Here is a 20,177-nt window from a genome sequence, read left to right on the forward strand (position 1 = left end):
CGCCATATTGTGAGATCGTTATCGTGAGCTTTGTATCGCTAATCGTATTCTATCGTGAGCTATCAAGAGGTTCCCACCCCTAATAAATATTTAACTCAATGGCTGCCATAGACGGCGCTTGATGTCTAATCCATTTTGACTTGGCGTTGGGTGATCGGACGCATTTTTGTTCTTCTCATTTTAGCACATAGATAATCGCAGGGGTGCCCAAGTCCGGTCCTCGAGAGCCCCTATCCAGCTGTTTTTCCATGTCTCCCTCCTTGAACACACCTAAAACAAATGATCAGCTCATCAGCAAGCTCTGCAGGAGCCTGATAATGATCCTGATTATTTGAGTCAGGTGTGTTGGAGGAGGGAGAAATGGAAAACAACCTGGATTAGGGCTCTCGAGGCCTGGACTTGAGCAGCCCTGCTGTATCGGATCTGGACTCTATCGCCAGATCCCTAAAATCAGGTGTTTCGAAATCAGACTTGGTGAAAAAAATTAGAACATCCCCAAGGCCAAGGCAAGGCAAGGTAAGGCAAGGCAAATTGATTTATATAGCACAGTCCAACACAAGGCAATTCAAAGTGCTTTACATATCATGAAGATCATAAAAATCCCATTAAATCGATAGAATGTAAAAACAAAGGCAATCAAAACAGAAAATAAAACTATACATAAAAATCACATTTAATCACGAATAGAACAAAAAAATTAAATTAAATTAAATTATAAAAATACTACTACCACTAATAGTAATTGAAATCAGCAATGGAGATAAAGCACAAGAGCAATAGAAAGCAAATAGATTGAAATATATAGACAGTTAGGGATATGCAGTGCTAAAGCGTTTTTAGCCCTGATTTAAAGGAGCTAACAGTTTGAGCATATTTCAGACCTTCAGGTAACTTGTTCCAGAGGTAAGGAGCATAATAACTATGCTGCCTCACCCTGCTTGGTTCTTGTTCTTAGAACATACAGGAGACCAGACGACCTTAGGGGTTTCATAGGAATCTAACAAATAAACCATGTATTTTGGTCCAGGGCAATTAAGTGTTTTGTAAACGAGCAGTCGTAATTTATAGTCTATCCTTTGACTCACTGGAAGCCAGTGTTACGATTTCAAAACTGGTGTAATGTGCTCCAGTTTCCTCGTATTTGTGAGGACTCTGGTTGCAGCGTTCTGTACTAGCTGCAGCTTCCTGACTGATTTTTTATCAAGACCTGTAAATATACCGTTGTAATAGTCCACTCTGCTGAAAATGAACGCATGCATAAGTTTTTCCCGTGTCTTGTTGAGTCAGAAGCCCCTTAATTCTGGCTATATTTTTTAGGTGGTAATAAGCAGATTTAGTGATGGACTTTAGATGGCTATCAAATTTTAGTCATTTGAGTCAATAATTACGCCAAGGTTTCTGACTTGATTTATTGCTGTAAGTGACATTGTGCTAAGGTGCCTGCTTATCTTTGACCTTTCCTTTTTTGGCCCAAAAATGATCACTTCTGTCTTCTCCACATTTAATTGGAGAAAATTTTGGAACATCCATTCGTTGATTTGATGAAAGCATTTACTCAGAGAGACTAAGGGACTAGAATCATGTGGGGACACAGAAATGTAGAGTTGTGTGTCATCTGCATGGGTGTGATAGGAGATGTCATACTGTTCCATAATCTGAGCTAGAGGTGCACGATAATTATCGGTCCGATAATAGGAATTATGACGTCTTCCCAATAACGCCAATAAGATTATATATTATCGGGCCTATTAATAATATTTTTGGCGCGGTATCGGATTGGGATGTCAGCGTTTGTTTCCACTCCTGTTTTGCCAGTATGCAAAATTTTGTTAGTGTTCTAGAGGCTGTATTTTCCCTTCAATGACTTATAAACCTTACTATGGCAATTAGCAAATGTTTGCATTTTACAGTGTTATGTTTACAAGTTCTTGAGAGGCCTTATGGTTATTGATAGGCTTGCTGTTCTATAATTGCCAGGTTAAGAAAGTTGTTTCATGGACCAAGACGACAAAAGTCTCCTCTCCTGTGGCACCAAATGTATTATCTGCTTACAAAGCACAATACATGTTGGGTCTATGTTTGTTTTAGATCAGTGCTCATTGTTCAGGGCAACACATCGTCAATGATATTGACTGATTGATTGTGATTGACTCAAATTATATTTATTCGAAAAAAAAATAATATGGGCACTTTTTTGAAGTCAAAACTGTTCTTGTCTTTGTTTTGTTCATTATAATAATGTTCATTTCATCATAAAAATTGTGGTTTGGTCAAAAACAAATCTATGCTGAATTAACCACTATTATTTTTGACCTACAGGTGTTCAAAAACTCATGTAAATATACATTAGAAAATAATATATATACAGTGGGGAGAACAAGTATTTGATACACTCACAATGGGAAAAACCCTTGGCAGTGTATCAAATACTTGTTCTCCCCACTGTACATATATTATATATATATATATATATATAAAATCGGTTATCGTATCGCTATCGGCCTTGAGGAGCAGGAAGTTATCGATATCGGTATCGGTGTCAAAAAATGGATATCGTGCACCCCTAATCTGAGCTAAGGGAAACACAGAGATGTTAAATAAGAGTGGTCCAAGAATTGACCCTTGAGGAACTCCACACGTGAATTTGGTTCGTTCTGACTGATGTTTTCCAATTGACACAAAGAAATCCCTATCATGTGACTAAGATGTGAACCACAACAGTGTCAGTAAACCCTACCCACTGTTCCAATCTGCTGAGTAGTATGTTGTGATCAACCGTGTCGAATGCGGCGCTGAGATCCAATAGTAGCAGAAAAGATTATTTGCCTGCACCGGTATTCCGACGAATATCATTTAGGACTTTGACAAGCACGGTCTCGGTACTGTGTTGCAGACTGAAATGAGTTAAAAAGATTTTGTTTTGCATCATAAAAACCTGGATCTGTTCGAACACAACCCTCTCGATAATTTTCCCCAGGAATGTCAGATTTGATATTGGCCTATAATTATTATTGGTTGAGGCATCCAGATTAGGTTTTTTTTAGAAGGGGTTTTATGACTGCAGTTTTTAAAGTCTGCTTTAACTCTCCTGTTTGGAGAGAAGTATTTATAATCTAAAGTATGTCTGGAGCTATGCAATGAAAAACAGTTTTGAAAAAGTACTAATGCTCGCAAGTAATGCTCTCCATTTTGTGCAATGCAAGATCGATGAAACCACTATTGTTTCAGTGCCCAAAAAGAGCTAATGTCAAAAGTGACTTTTTTTGGACATCGGAAGTTATAATCAAGCATTGCAGGTTTTGCTCCATTCTTTCCACGCTGAGCATTTAAAGCTTTCATTACAAAAAAAGGCGGCGTAATTTACTAATAAAATCATAGGCGCTGGCAGCAAATCATTACAAGGCTTGTGAGTAATATTATCGCTTTACATGAATCAAACAGCTGTTAGCCTACCTTTTTCCTCAGCACTGGGCGTTCCGCTCTCCGGCTGATCGAAGGACTCCACCGACGTGCTTCGCTCCCGTTTAACTTTGACTTTGGAGCCGGGGCCCGAGGTCAAACTCTGGCCGTTCTTCAGACCGATTCCACCCGCCACGCTGGGTGCTCCTTTGGCGCCCAAGCTTTTGGGATCGCAGGGCGAAGGCTGCGATTGGCTGCCGCCGCTCCCCGGCTTACCCTGATTGGGCATTTTTGAGTCCATTTGGGAGGCAGTGGACGGGGACATGACGGGAGGGGAGCGGACCATTGCCTCCGTCTTAGGTTTAGGGCTGGCAAGACACAAAAGATGGGAAATTAGTAGAGCTGGGTATTGTGGCTTGAAGGGCAGTCCAATATGATCTGTTACAGCAAAGGCATATTGCAAAACACAATCCTTGTCAATATTTTTACAGGCCATCCGCCTGTCTGGTAGGCATGTGCCAATTACCGTTTTCAAGGTTTACCGTGGTATGAAAATTTCACAGTTTCAAAACCACTAAAATATTCCATTATTCCGTAGTACGGCATTAGTTATGTTTTATGTTCCAAAAAAGCAGGCGAGACTGGCTTGGAGTGGCAGCACTCACCCATCCCCCTACGGTAGTTGCTCTGTCCTATGTGTCGGCGACACTGCTGTCGCTGTCAAAACTACACCTGAGCTTTTTCAAAAACCCCTCAAAAAGTCTCGTCTAATATGGGTGTATTTTGGCTACCGAAAAGAAACAGACGGCCGCGGCTTACAGGAGGAAGGACAGCCGACGTGCAGGCAACACCTCCAACATGATTTCACATTTACGTGACCATCATCTGTCACTTTACACAAAATTTGGGGTAAGTAAACGCTGTCATGAACGTTTCCCACCAGCTAAGAGAGTTCACTCCGGCGTGTTTCGTGTGTCTAGCGATGGTAAAACAAATAGTACAATGTAAGCTTGTTAACGTGGCTAGTTAGCATGCCAAGACGGCGAACTAGTTTTCTCCCTATTAGCGGGATTTTGTAAAGTCTTCCACCGTTGTAAACATCTGTGCAAAACAACATTTTCATAACACAGCCTGTGGTGTTTTTTTCTCTGGCGACTGTTGGAGGCAGTCTTTCAGGTCCTCTGCGTGTTCGTTTTCAATCCAGGTGAGACGGCTAGACTGGATTGCAAAGTAAAAGACTGGAGACAAGAGATCAATACTGCGCAGTTTTAATTTCAGAAATTTCTGGGTGCATTCAATGACAGAACAAAAGCTGTGTAGAGAAATGCACACCGAACAGAGAGCTCGGCGTTACTTTTCTGTTGTACTTAAAAGGAGGTGTGTCTGTTTGGTGATTAAGTGATCATGCAAAATAGGTCATGAGCCTTGCTGGTTGGCAGTTAAAGTCCATGATTATCTGAGGCAAAACTAACTATCAGCAGTTTCATTGAAAAACAACTGGTCATGCTTGCAAGCATATCAGAAGATTGCATTAGGCGAGATGTATACTGACTTCACGACTTATTGCGTTGAGACAGGGTGGGTGTGTGTGTGGGGGGGAGGGGGGTATAATGTGTAAATAATGATACGAGTCATACACACGCACTCTGTCTCTTACTCTCGCTCTCCGTTAATATAAAACTAATTAATATTGATAGCAGTAGTGGTTTATTAATCCAGGAAAGGTGAATATATGCACATTCCTGCATCATAACTTGGGCTGAGATAGAAATGTGTAGAAAATGAGTAAGTCTCTAAAAATGTTGAGATGGAGCTTTAAAGTCAGTGAAATGCCAGCAAATATATATATATATATATATATATATATATATATATACAGTGGTACCTCTACATACGAATTTAATTCGTTCCAGGACCTTGTTTGTAAGTCGAAATGGTCGTATGTCGAGCAGGATTTTCCCATAGGAATACATTATAATTCCATTAATTCGTTCCAAAGCCTAAAAACATACACTAAATTCTTAATAAATACTGCTGGCACTGTTACAAATGGCAATTAAACATAGAAAAACAAATAAGTTATAAATAAATAATTCAGAATAATATAATAATAAGAAGAATAATTAATAATTATTCCTGTAAATAATGTAACGAATCGGATTCTAATATGGCGGACACTTTTTACTGTCCCTGAACGCACCGCGAAGCTGACGTCTCAGTGAGATAGGTCGGTGCGGTAGAGATAATACTTTCGTTTTCTTGAGAGCAGTCAACTGCTTAAGACAATGGGCGTTTTGTGTTGGATAAGTTCTTAAATAAATGATAAAAAGGTGACGAAGCTGGCGATTTCCTTGGCAATGTTACCACAATAATAATTGTCACCTTAACTTATAAATAGTGGCGAACGGTGGTCGGAAGAGGACCATGGAGCTGTATTGTTGAGCCAGTTCAGGGACGCGCACCCCAAGCTCATTTTTCTATAACTTGCATCTTCATTTCAAAGGTAAGCATCACTTTTTTCCTTGTTTCTCCAACTGTATCAACTTTTTTTGAAAACTGTGTTGATTTCTCACACAAGAAAATCCACCGTGCGTTCGTTTGCAGTGCTGTCATGTCGTCGTATTTCGAGCAACTCGTCGGATGTAGAAACAAATGGCGGCTCAAATTTTACGTCGGATGTCGAAAAGATCGTGTGTCGAAGTGATCGTATGTAGAGGTACCACTGTATATATATATATATATATATATATATATATATATATTTTTTTTTTTTTTTTGCTTAAAAGTTATATTTTTGCTTAAGGTTATCATCCCTTCAAAATCTCAGCCCAGCACATGCCTACTGTCAAATCACCACTCATTTTGTTGTTGTTCTTGTGGACATCAACTTTTAAGTCCTAGTTCTCTGTTATTTGTTAACCAACTGTCATAAAATTTGGTAGCTATCAAGCATGGGCCAGTGTTGATTAATCCTTGGAGCCCGAATTTTTTTGAATTATTTTTTTTTTAAATTTGTATCAGGGCTGATTACTTAATTAGGGACTTATTAGTGCCTGGGTTGCCTCCAAGTTAAAAGTTAGCCTAGGGCTTTGCAATATAGAAAAAAATATCACAATACTGACCGTTTTGTCTCATAATATCAATATTCATAATTTAGTGAAAAATTATACAACAATTATAACTGCTTTCCGGCTACACCAACCAGTTTATGTTTTTTATTTTTTTATGATTGTAGTTGCATGTGGCATGCGATGTCTAGTCTCACTTGTCTATGATTGCGGCTTGCTTCAAAAGAGTATCACCCATGCACGTGCCCTTCACCTGTGATGTGATATGGTAAGATGGCGTCTGTGATTAGAAAAAAAAAAAAGGATCATTACTGTGTGTGATTTCTAAAAGCATTTACAGAACATTTAATTCCAATTAAGGGTTTTTTTTTTTTTTAAATAAAGAATCCAATACTTTTTTTGTTATTTTTCTTTTCAAGCATCTACTGGAACCCTGTCATGATCAAATTTGGTACAAATGACTATTTCATTGGATTTTAAATGCAGACCTTGAAACCTTAAGTTCTACCTCATCCGAAACGCTCCATGGCAAGAATACAAGATGGCAGGCATGGCCTGAGTAGAAACGACTGCCATAGACTTCCTCGCTCACCCGCTCCCTATGAAAGCAGCTCAGTCTCGTGGAGCAGGACAAATCCAACTTTCAGGGAACTTTTTTGCCACACCCTAACCCCCCCCCCCCCCCTCGTTCTCGTACTCACTTGTAGAAGCAGCAATGCCAACAAGTCCAAAAAGCACAGGCGTAGTAGCCTGCCTGGCTCACTCTATGTACAAACAGACAGAGAAAAGCAAGGGAGCGTTTTGGCAGTTCGCGCAGCTCTTTCCAGAGACTGAAGCGGCAAACGTCCAAAGACAATGCACTCCTTGAACCCAAGGACATCTTTGGATCACACAGGTTGGACCTTAATTGACTCTTACTACAGTGTGACATACACACTTGGAGAATAGAAACACCATAGAGCACTACTGGGTCCGTTTGTCCATTTTGTTACATCTTAACTAATTAACAACCACTGATGTCAGGCTGTGAATGCTCATCTTTCAATGCCATTGACAAGTCCAGGTGTCCAATCCATGTTGCCTGACCGGGGCGAACGAGCGAATGTATAACCAAGAGTTCAGCTAGTTGTAACTGTTAACCATGAGAACAAATTTTAAGTAAATAAATCAAGAAAAAATAGCCGTCTTATCCTGATCATACGCAAAACAAACCTGTTACGTGCTGTGCAGCACAATCACGAAAAAAAATGACCGGGCGTGGTAAAAATGAGGGCGATGAGAGCGGGTAGCAGAAAAAAGGTAAAATGGACATTTATTGCCAAGAAAAATCAAAATGAAAATCTCAGCTGGGTGATCTGGGTTGAGAAAATGAGGGAGATTGACAACAAAGAGAAGAACTACGGCCTTCTGCCGTAACAATACAATTTAGTTTTTTGAAAAAAAATAACATTTTAAATAGGAAGAAAAAGGGGGAATATACTATTCTTGTATTTATTTTATATTATATATTGTAATTAAAAAGGAACTGTAAACTGCTCTTATGCATTTGTTTTCAATGAAAATCGAAAAACCAGATCATTTCTATTCTATTTTTTATATTGTCATCTTTACATAAAGCAAAAATAAGTTATTTTCGAATTTATGTTTGAATAAAAATGGATAATATTTTTAAAATTTTTACTTAATATATTAATTAGCATGACATATGTTACTTAGAATTTCACGATTTTGAGACTATTTTAGAATTTTGATATATCTTTAAAAAATTGATGAACACATGCATCTGCAGGTTCCGTGAAGAAAAATTAGCAAGGGTTATAGATATTGGAGCGTTTATTACACATATTTTTTTTTTTGCAAATCTGAAAAAAAAGGTTCCTTTAAACCTTATTTTTCAAATTTGGGGATTTTCTGACAATTGCTTAATGTAGCGGACCTATGGTAAGAAAAAAAGGGGTAATCAATCAATCAATCAATCTTTATTATATTTTTTGATTGTCTTTTTTATATATAAAACAAAGAAACTCAATATTCTGTTTTTATAGTCTTTGACAACAGAAAATGAGATACCTTGGTACCTACGTACTAAGTTAATTGGTTCCAGAACCTTGTTTGTAAGTCGAAATGGTTGTATATTGAGCAGGATTTTCCCATAAGAATACATTATGATTCATTATTTCATTCCACAGCCTGAAAACCTACACTAAATCTTTAATAAATACTGCTGGTACTATTACAAATGGCAATTACACATAGCAAAACAAATACATTATAAATAAAAATCCGAATAATAATACAGTATCATAATAATTCCTGTAAGAATGTAACGAATCGGGTTCTAATGAGGCAGACGCGTTTTGCGTGCTGTGCCTGAACGCACCACGTGGCTCACATGACAGTGAGTTAGAGAGTGCGGTAGAGATTTTACTTTCTCTTTTAATGTTTTGTTGTTGTTGGCATGTTGTTGTGTTGCACTGGTTCTGAAATAAATGAGAAAAAACCTGACGAAGCTGGCCATTTCTTTGGCTATGTTACCACAATAATAATTGACACCTTAACTTATAAAAACTGGCGAACGGAGGTCAGAAGAGGACCGTCAAGATGGTAGACATTCTTCGGCCGTATTGTCGAGCCAGTTCACAGACGCGCACATCATGCTCATATTTTCCATCTTCATTTCAATGGTAAGCATCACCGTTTTCCACCGCCTGCACTACCTGTCTTGGAACCCATGTTGATTTCTCTAACAAGAAAATCCTTTTCATGAAAGATGGGGATTTTTGTTTTTCATTGACTTTTTTTCCCAAATCATCAATATTAAAACAATAAAAAGCATGAACTACTTCAGTTGTGTGTAATGAATCTAAAATATATGAAAGTCTAATGTTTATCAGTACTTTACAGAAAATAATGAACTTTATCACAATATGCTATTTTTTTGAGGAGGACAAGTATTTATTTTGAACACCGCAAAAACTCAAGATCCTATCAGGACTTACAATTTAGACTTATAATTAAAACTTAACTAGAACTTAAAAATAGCTTGACACAAATGGAAATTCAATTGAAACACGTGGGAAAAACACCTAACTTTTAAGTGATGTGTGTTATCAAGCGTAATGACATTTTTAGGTAAGAAATAAGATTTTTTTTCTCATAAGATCTTAAAGAGCATACGACACGAGAAAAAAAGTCTTAAATGGCATTATTATGTGAATTAGAATAATATTTTGAGTCGATTCGACTATATACAACAATTTAGCAAAGTGCAGATGACGAGAAATTAGTCTTTTAATCTGCCGGTTAGCCACGCCTACCATTATAGGGCTTTAGCGTCCCCAACAGGTGGATGACGTCAGTGGTAGACTAGGCTCATCGGTTTTACTATTCAGCCCATTGAGGGGGAATTATTCAGAACGAGGAAAACGCGACGAAGAGAGCCGCAAAATGTCACTATTTCAGTCTCTCTACTCCAATATTTTTACAGGGTATTCTTTTTATCCAAGTATTTTTCCCCAATAGCTATATAAATGGCTTGAGAAGGACCAGTCGGCCTGTCGAGGGGGAACTATTCACAACGAGGAAAACGCGACGATGAGAGCGGCATGGTCATGACAAATAACAGTCTTGTGCTGAATGGAATATGAAATAATAAAAATGCATTTATTAAGGACGACATGGCAAAATTACTTCATAATGGTCAAAACTGTCGACTTCACCTTTACTGTCGCACCTCCCGAACGATATTTTATGACACCTAAATCGGACATATGTCATTTCCCTTCCCCGGCTTCGGAGAATGTAAACAAACCAGAAGGCGTGACAGCTAGCCGACATGCTAACTGAACCGAGTGATGTTTCAAAGTCTTCGAAGCGGAAAATCACACATAACTAGCCTGGATTATTTGACATGACGACCCGGTTGTCAATTGTCTTTGCGGATCGGCAAACCGCCCGGCAGACAGAAATTTACAGTTCGTTCCCCGGAGGAGGGTGGCTGGAGTTGTTGTGCAGCTAACGTGCTGCTAAGAGCATGAGGAGAGCTTTTTACATGCCTATCAATGATCAAATGTAAGCAGTCCTTTATTTAAAGGAAGTTTGTAGTGTTTACTTTGTAATCGCTGTATTCGTATTTGACATAATACAAAACAAGATGTTTACTCACTTCCTCGTAAGTCCAATGGTCCCAAAGTAAATATCCACGGTGAATGGGAACCTTTTGAAACTCCAAAAAGGCGCATATGCCTCCCCCTCATACAGAATGATTTTTCTGCAGCCGTTTGGCTGGTGTGATGTGAAAAATAAATGTATTAATCCGCAAAATCAGCTGAATCCTTCGTCCTCATACACAACAGTACACTGTATAGTGAAGAGGACGTCTTCTACCGTACACGTCTCAGCGCCCTCCTCCTCAATGCAAGACCGAAGCCGGAAGTCACTCATTTTCATGGCGCAGGATTAAAAAAACTAAATAAATATAGCGATCGCTTCCACACACATCCAAGCGGTCCATATCATTCAGGGGCATAAAATACCGCGTGTATTATGAAATAAACATGCTTTTTCGTCTCACATGCACTTTAAGTATTTTGAGTGAAAGCAGAGAATTTTTTTTTCTTAATCACATGTGAGATGAAATTGTTGGCTGTTTTCAACAATGTACATCTAAAATAAAGACATTGTCTAAAAATGGTTCAATACTAGGTGAAATGTCTTGTTTTCTCATGTATACTCGTAATTGCTGTTTACCTAAAAAAAAAAAAAAAAAATGGAATTTTCAGTAAAATACACTATTACTCAGATATTTGATAGCTGCGGCCCTAAACATGATGTATGCATGAGCTGATTAATTACAAAAGTAATCTGTGATTAATCGCCCATCAAATAATGTTTGTGGCAGCCCTACCACTTTTGGAAGGTGATGAAACGTCCTCCCAAGCTCACCTTTGTGTGTTGGTGGATGGGGAGTTCTTGAGCCGATTGGAGTGCATTGATGGGGTTACCAGTACAACAGAACAGGGCGAAGTGAGGTGCTGGTGCGGACTGCCTGCGTGCGCTAGTGGCGCCTTGGCGCGAACGTTCCTGGAACCGGGATTGGCGAGGTTGCTGAGGTTCCCCCGTCCGTCCTTGGCGTCCTCTCGCTCCTTCTTGCCACGTTCCTTCTTGCCGAAATGGGTCGCTGCTGTACCTGCCGCCGCTGGCCTCTCCTCTTGGACCTCCAACATTCTCCCTCACGTCCTAGTCTGTGTGAGGGTGTGCGCCCGCCTCGGTCCGATGAGGGGCTCTTTGTGCCAAAGTGGGGAAAAACAATAAGAATAGTCCGGGAGGCTTTTCTCCTTCGTCGTGTGTTTAGGAAACTCCTCAAGGGGGCTTTCAATGGCCCTCAGGCACACTATGGAGAAGGAGAGGAAGGAAAGAGAAAGCTGTTAACAGAAAAATGGAACAGTAGAACAAGACCTGAGTCGAGTTAAATACATACAGTAGAATCACAACTCATTGACGGCATCGAGTTTGATTGGGAAAAATGGAGTTAATGGTTGAAACTTAAGTAGGCGAAATATTCTCATAAATTATTGCTGATATGCGATATTATTGTCAATTTTTTTTTAAACCGATTCAATCACTAATGTAGTGACAATACATCTTAATAAATTACCCATTCAATTGTTATTCTTAAATAAAACACAAATTTTATATATATATTAGGGCAGTCAAACGATTAAAATTTTTTAATCGAGTAAATTCAGCTTAAAAATTAATTAATCGTAACTAATCGCAATTCAAACATCTATAAAATATGCCATATTTTTCTGTAAATTATTGTTGGAATGGAAAGACAAGACACAAGATCGATATATACATTCAACATACGGTACATAAGTACTGTATTTGTTTATTATAACAATAAATTAACAAGATGGCATTAACATTATTAACATTCTGTTAAAGCGATCCATGGATAGAAAGACGTGTAGTTCTTAAAAGATAAATGTTAGTACAAGTTATAGAAATGTTATATTAAAACCCCTCTTAATGTTTTCGTTTTAATAAAATTTGTAAAATTTTCAATCAAAAAATAAACTAGTAGCCATCATTGTTGATGTCAATAATTGCACAATGCTCATGAAGCCCATAAAATCAGTCGCACCCAAGCGCCAGCAGAGGGCGACAAAACTCCAAAAAACACAAGTAACAAGTGGACATTGCACTGTGCTGTCATTTTAATCTGAGCGGGGCATGTGCGTTAATTGCGTCAAATATTTTAACGTGATTAATTTTTTTAAATTAATTACCGCCCGTTAACGCGATAACGTTGACAGCCCTAATATATATTTTTTTTAAAATTCACACACAATGCATAACGAATCATTTGAAAGCTAGCTAAGTACAGAATACGAAAATGGTGAGAAACCCAGTGCTATTTTCGTTCTCTGCCAATTAAAGCCCATCAAAAGTGTTTATTTGATCCAAAATGACTGTCATTTTGTCCTTCAAAGTGCACGTTAGTAAATTTAAAGACAAATTATTCATTGTCAAATTGATTTTCATAATGAATGTCATTTTAAAGCTATCCTTAGTGGATAATCTGAAATATGTGAGATATACTCCAAAAATCTTTATTTACATGTTGAACATGGCGTGCTTTTATTTTTAAATGTTCACCGGAAGTATGTTTGCTAGGCCCCTAACAGTATGCTTTACACTTCATTAAAAAAATATTTAAAAAAAACAAAAAAAGTGCACTTCTCTGTTCGTCATGCATGTGGTGTCAGTAATAGATTTTTTTTCTTGTTTTCCTTTACAAATGCTGTTAACCAGCGATTTTTCATGTTGGAAGTGTCACCTTTTAACTGTAATTTTGCGATTTAGGGAAGACTGCCAATGTTTTATCGCAGGCCAAAGTGTTTAGTACATTGTCTTTTTTCCATTAGCCTCAATGTAGCAATGCTAACGTTTTACAATGTTTAATATAGATGTGTTTGCTTATTTTGTGTGTCCAAACTTTAATTCTACGACGTGTTGATGACCGATAAACATTTGTGAAAGTAACTGGAGTCTCCTATGCCATCAACACGCACTTGTGCCGAGTGCACACTCGCACTCACACGCCGATAAATCGCAGTCGGGAAAATTGCCGTCCTTGTTTTTTTACGGTGCGATAAATTGACTTATTGCATATCGCGACAGGCTTAGTTGATATGTTAAAAAAAAAAAAAATCCTAAAAAAAAAATTAATGAAAATTCAGGGAGAGGGGATCAATAATTTTTTTCTTCATCATTAATTTAAGAACCAGTTTCAGCTCCTCCCAACACCAACACTATCAATGAGTTTTAGAAAGAAAAAAAAACATTAATGAAAATTTGGGGAAAACGGATCAAATTACAAAAACATACCGGCATTCCTTTGTTTGTTTTCCATCAACATTATTTTAAATATACATTTTTGAAAATAAAAATATTTGTTTTATTTAAAATATTAAATACGTACAAAGAACAGTTTTTTCCTTTTATAATTCAGAAATATAGGAAAATTTGAGAATATTTGCTGTTAAGAGGGTCAAAAATTGTTCATTTTTTAATTTTAAAAAAGGTAAACAAAAAAATTAATTTGAAATATATTTGGTTTTATCCAAAATATTAAAGAATAATATAACTAAAAAATGTTTAAACTATATAGTTTTTAAAATATTTTTTATTAAAATGTGTTAAAGTATCAAAATTAGATTTTAGCACTCATTTAGTTCATGGACATTAAACCTGCTTTCCATTGATTTGAAGTCATCTCAGTGCCTGGAATTTTTCTGACTTTTCTTCCAGAGGCATAACATAAAAACAAACAATCTTGCCTCCTTTTCAGCAGCTCCGTTTCTGCCTTATTTATGCAAATCCCGCTTTGCAATTCCGTCACAAAGTATTGCTCCTATCCTCTCTCTCAATCAGCTCGGCAGCAATCTCCACAATGTCTTCAGTGTTTTCATTTCTTTCGGGAAAATCTGTCATAGTCGCCTTTGCAGAGAATATAGAGTAGGGATGTCAAAGTGGCAGCCTGGGCGCCAGATCCGGCCCGCTGCATGATTTTGTGTGATTCGCAAAAATTAATCACGTGAGTCGACTTCATGTTTTTTACCAAAATAAAACTCAGGTCACATTTCCGTTGTCCAGACAATCAGCGAATATTAATATTCTTTTTCAACAAAAATAAGCAAAAAGAATATTTACAGTTTTTCTTTTAAAAACTAAACCCAAAAATGAAAAAGATAATGTTTACCGATTTCCCCCTATTGTTTATTAATCTTGTAGAAAAACAAAGTTTTTAGAAATATGAATTCTTTATGCTTAGAATTTGATGCTGCAACGATTAATCAATTAACTCGAGCAATTTGATTAAAAAGCTTTGAATCAAATTTTGCTGCTTCGAGTATTCGCTTAATTAAAATGGCATTGTAATGGTTTGTTTTGAAAGTGTTTGCATTTAGTTTTTCGTTTTGGGTGGCTACGCTGATGCCAACAGTGAATATGGCATAACTCATTTAACATGGCTGAATCCAGCTGCTCCCTGTTAAGACCAACATAAAAGTTTTTTTTTTAGGGCATTCATAATTCAGTTTATAGGTATATTTAGCCATTTTATGAGGAAATATGTGTTTGAATTATTTGTTAAGAGCATTATGAAAAAAACATTAGCATTGAAGCTAGCAAATTTTTGCTATCCAAGTTAGCCAATTGTTCTTTTGTACTTGTATCCTTCTTTATTTTTTTTAATACCCTTTGAGGCTAAGATTGGGTATTTTAATGTATTTTTAAATCAAGGTGCAATTCTGCATTGTTTGAAGAAACATTCAGGAATCTTATTTTGTATTCACATTTAATGCTCTTTTAAATGTGTCGTTTTAGCAAGCCTTTGTTTTACATCTCCTAAAATTTATTCTGCAACGCTTTAATTGTTCCTAATCAGATTACGTGATTATTTAAACTAGTTCACAGATTAGTCGACTACTAAAATAAGCGATAGCTGCAGCCTGATTAGAATTACAAACATATTCATTTGATAATTGGTACTGACATGGCAACAATTAATTCCCATATTTTTCTTTTTATATATTTAAGGAAAAAATATTCTTTTACATGATTTTAATCATGATTTGTTCTTCTCTGGTTTTCATTTTTTAACTCATTAACGCTAATTGACAGCAACAGACTTCCAATCCATTTGGACAGGGAGGGGCCAACCTTCTCAGTCCAAATAGATTGGATGTCTAACGCCATTAATGGCACTTAAACATGATCATTCAATGCAAGGTATTCAAATTCGAGTTCAACAATGGAATCACTTTATCATGAAGATAATGCTAAAATACATATTATTTTAGCATTTCTCATGTCAAACATATTAAAATGTTTGGTTACAGAAGTAAAAAAAAATATTTTGTCACAAAAAGTGCAAAAGCCTAACTTGAGAATTAAATTGACGGTTTCAAGATAATATAAAACAGCAAATGTACAACTAAATGCTGATCTTTCCGTTTTTTTGCACACACAAACATCTCCACAACAGAGACGCACAGCAAGCCGCCTCTTGTTTTCCGCTAGATCTCCGTAGAAGCAACAACGGGGGAGTTCTTTTTCCCCCACATTCTTTATTTCTGATTGATGACAGACACCACAAAATGCACTTTAAGTCACTTCAAAACCCGACGGGCGAAGATGGCGCCACACCCCGACTTGAAGGTGACACGCGCAGAATGTCAGGAATGCCGAGCGGCAGTACAGCTGATAAACGCCGACTACGCAACGCACATAACCGGGGGTTTGCAGGCACTCTTGACGTGACTGGGAGGAAATTGGCTTGCTTTGAAAACAAACAATATAAGAGCAAATACGTGGCGTTAATATGAATCAGTGTTGTTTTTGGCAGCGCTTTTTATTTTCGTCTTAGTTTTTTGGACGAAAACAGTTATTAGTCTTAGTCATATTTTAGTCATTTCAAAATGTGTTCGTCTAGTTTTAGTCCACAATTCTCAAAATATTTTCGTCTATAAACTAGGGCTGTCAAAATTATCGCGTTAACGGGCGGCAATTAATTTTTAAAATTAATCACGTTAAAATATTTGACGCATTTAACGCACATGCCCCGCTCAAACAGATTAAAATGACAGCACAGTGTCATGTCCATTTGCTAGTTGTGTGTTTTGGTGTTTTGTCGCCCTCTGCTGGCGCTTGGGTGCGACTCATTTTATGGGTTTTAACACCATGAACATTGTGTAATTATTGACATCAACCATGGCGAGCTAATAGTTTATTTTTTTGTTTGAAAATTTTACAAATTTTATTAAAATGAAAACATTAAGAGGGGTTTTAATATAAAATTTCTATAACTTGTACTAACATTTATCTTTTAAGGACTACAAGTCTTTCTATCCATGGATCGCTTTAACAAAATGTTAATAATGTTAATGTCATCTTGATGATTTATTGTTATAAAAAAACAAATACAGTACTTATGTACAGTATGTTTAAGATATATCCGTTTTGTGTCTTATCTTTCAATTCCAACAATAATTTACAGAAAAATATGGCATATTTTATAGATGGTTTGAATTGCGATTAATTACGATTAATTAATTTTTAAGCTGTGATTAACTTGATTAAAAATTTTAATCGTTTGACAGCCGTACTATAAACTTAAAAAGTAAATAAAGAAAAGGTTTGACATTGACAGACGAGCACATAATTGTAGTCTACAAGGACATTACCATCTTCATAATGATAATACACAGCAGGAAAACAGCACATTATTTGCAATTAATTAAACTCACCTGGACGCGATTAACTGCCATGAACTGTATATAAAACGTTTTCCAGGAGTTTAAGAAGACACTCGCCGCGCTAAATGCTAGTGCTAACGCAAACACTATGCTAATCCGAACGCTATGCTGATGCTACAAGTTACTTTCGTGTGTGATGGTCACTTATCACAGACCTTTAAAGTCAAAAGCAACATGGCAGATCTAGCCGAGATAAGAAAGCAAAACTTATCAGGCACCACCTGACACGTTTAACAAAAGGAGCCTGGAATGGGCACACGCTTACCCACAGATGTGTGGGGCAGGGGCGCAGCATGTCACATGAGTGAAATGACCAAACACTGCTAAAATGCCTGCTAACCACACATATTATAAGACAATGTCACACATTGTAACTTATGACAGTAACTATGGTGAATTTTTATCTCGTCAGACGACAACTGGCATCCATCTCATCATGTTTTAGTTTCCCAAGTCACGTTTTTAACGCGTCATCGTAGTCATGAAAAAATTGTTCATTGACGAAATATTTTTGTTATCGTCATTGTTGACGAAAACAACACAGATTTGAATGTCTAACAATGAATTTCGTTCAGCATCAATATTCTAGTACTACATTTTTTTCAGCATCAAAATTTAGCCGCAAAAAAAAAAAAAAAAAACATTAGAGTAAAGTCACTCTAAATTGTTACAGAAAATTTCTTTGCTACATCCAGCTGACCAGGGTGAAGCAATCGATCCCTGCCCTACTTCATTTTTTCCACTAAACTTTGCAACTGAATGTTTTTGCAGTTCCCCCAGATGATTTCCACGGGTAAAAATATTTAGCTAACGATAGCACCACTATGTTCGTAGGTAGCATCGGTGTGTAATAATGCGTTTCTTTATTTTACGGCTTAATTTTTGTGACTGAATTCTTTTAAGATAAATTCTGAAGGAAAAATCATTGTTAGAAATTCAATTTCAAACACCGGTGGCAGCAGATTTACTTTCATTAAATAACACTATTTAAAAAATGGGTCAGCAACCTACAAGGAGTTATGGATTTGTCCGGACTTTTGTACATTGTGTTTCCCCCAAGAATCTCAAGAATGTTCCCAGTACGGAGTGGGCAATATAGCCTCAAAATCATTATATATTTCAAGAAAATTTGCGATGACTAGATGAGAATAAAAATGCTGAGAAATGTGAATGGAAATTCTGTTCCGAATTTATTTTTATTGCACACAACATTTAAATGACCCGTGTTTTACAGTTGTACTCTAATGTAAAAATCACAAATTTAGTACGATGGATAACTGACACAGCTTGAAGTGGAAAAAAAGATTAGCCAAGTAGCGTTTATCTCAGAAGTAAAATGTACCATAAAGGTTTAAAACTTGAACTATTGTTTTTACATTTTAGCATCTAACAGCAAGGAACACCAAGATATCAAAGAGCATTACAGGCATTGCCTTTTTCATCTTAAAAATGTAATAAAAAATACATTAAAAAAGAAAATTTACAGTATTTTCTTTCTACTTTCTACTTTCCTTTTTTTTTTGAATTTTTTTTTTTTTTTTTTGATAAAAAGAATCAGAAAACTGAATATTTAGATTTTTTTTCTTAATTTTTGTTAATTAAAAATTGTACAAGAAACTTAAAATCTAAAAAAATCTAAAGTTTTTTTATGTAGTGTTATTTATTCAGAACATGTTTTGATGAATAGAATTAAGTTAAAAATAACAACAAAAATTATTTTGTCTTAAAAATGTATGATTTTTTTTTTAAAACTACTGTTTTTTGTCCCCTTTCAGTTTTTAAAATATTTTTGATAAACAGAATAAATAAGATATTTCCTGTTTTTATTTTTTGCCTTTATTAAAATGTAAAAAAATGTATATATTTTTTTAATCCAAAATGTAAATTAGAGTATATCTAATAAGTGGCCTAATAAAGAGATGTATTCTGAGGTCAACAACGTACCGAAACGAATCAATTACCAAGGTTTGATCATCGATTAATCATGGGAGCCCTATCTGATTCACGTGCGATCTGTATTTAGCTCAAAATGGAATTTTCACTCTTTTTTTTTCGTGCTTTTCCATATTGCGCGGTTTATCCAAACAGTGTAAATTGGGCACATAAGGCTTCTCTGTTCTTGGGCTGGCGTGGCCTCCTCACGCTCACGTGCTTTTGCGATACGTGCGACGTGGACGTAAATCACTTAGCTTGTAGTAGACTGTTGAGAGATTAGCGTTCGCTGCTGCTGTAGCAGGAGTCTTGTTTTTCTTTCTGCTCATTCCCAGCGACAACCCCCACCCGCCCGCCACTAAAGCCCGTCTCGGACGCGCAAAGGGTCCACCTCCTTCTCCCCAGGAGAACCCTGCAGCCAGTTACAATGTGAAGCTTTTGGAAGAGCTCTGAAATATTTGGGGGATGACAAAGTCATTGCGCTGAGCTGCCTCACATTCTCATGCAATCAACCAGCCATAAGACCTTACACCTTAACTCTTTCAGTGCCATTGGAAATGATAAATTCATGTGGATCTTTTCATCCTTCTGATGTGAATTTTGACGAGTTTGTCACTACTAGATGTCCAATCCAGCTAGAAACATGGTTCATTCACTTCTAGTCCTCCCATTCCAGATGGATTAGACGTCTATCGCCGTCAACAGAAACAAAGAAGTTAACCCTAAGTGATTTTTTTTTCAGGGCAATCTCCCTACCCCCCTCGAGCAGGGTTGCTCCCACACTAGAACCGAATTCCTCTCCTCATGTCTCCCGGTGGCTCAAAGCATTGTGGGAAATCCCACCAGCCAATCCCTCTCGGGACTCTGCAGACCTCTTGGAAGCATGAGGCAATCGTTTACATTCCAGCCACTACTATTTAAATCATTGACATGATTTATTTTGATGGCGCGG

General features: G+C 36.9%; 1 protein-coding gene across 3 annotated transcripts in view; it reads right to left on the reverse strand.

Annotated features, from left to right (window-relative positions):
- Positions 1-20,177, reverse strand: part of bcl9 (BCL9 transcription coactivator) — a 65,400-nt gene that overhangs the window by 15,698 nt on the left and 29,525 nt on the right. For 2 of the 3 annotated variants that reach the window (XM_057851813.1, XM_057851814.1), the window contains exons 3-4: positions 11,412-11,859; positions 3,454-3,767 (exon numbers count right to left, since the gene is read on the reverse strand). In XM_057851813.1, the coding sequence (XP_057707796.1) occupies positions 3,454-3,767; positions 11,412-11,692 (595 nt within the window). In that variant the 5' untranslated portion in view covers positions 11,693-11,859. Of the gene's footprint in view, positions 1-3,453; positions 3,768-6,664; positions 6,748-11,411; positions 11,860-20,177 lie in introns of those variants that run through there. The other variant, XM_057851815.1, reaches the window with a different exon arrangement.

Source organism: Corythoichthys intestinalis, chromosome 12 (genome assembly GCF_030265065.1).
Source record: "Corythoichthys intestinalis isolate RoL2023-P3 chromosome 12, ASM3026506v1, whole genome shotgun sequence".
NCBI lineage: Eukaryota > Metazoa > Chordata > Actinopteri > Syngnathiformes > Syngnathidae > Corythoichthys > Corythoichthys intestinalis.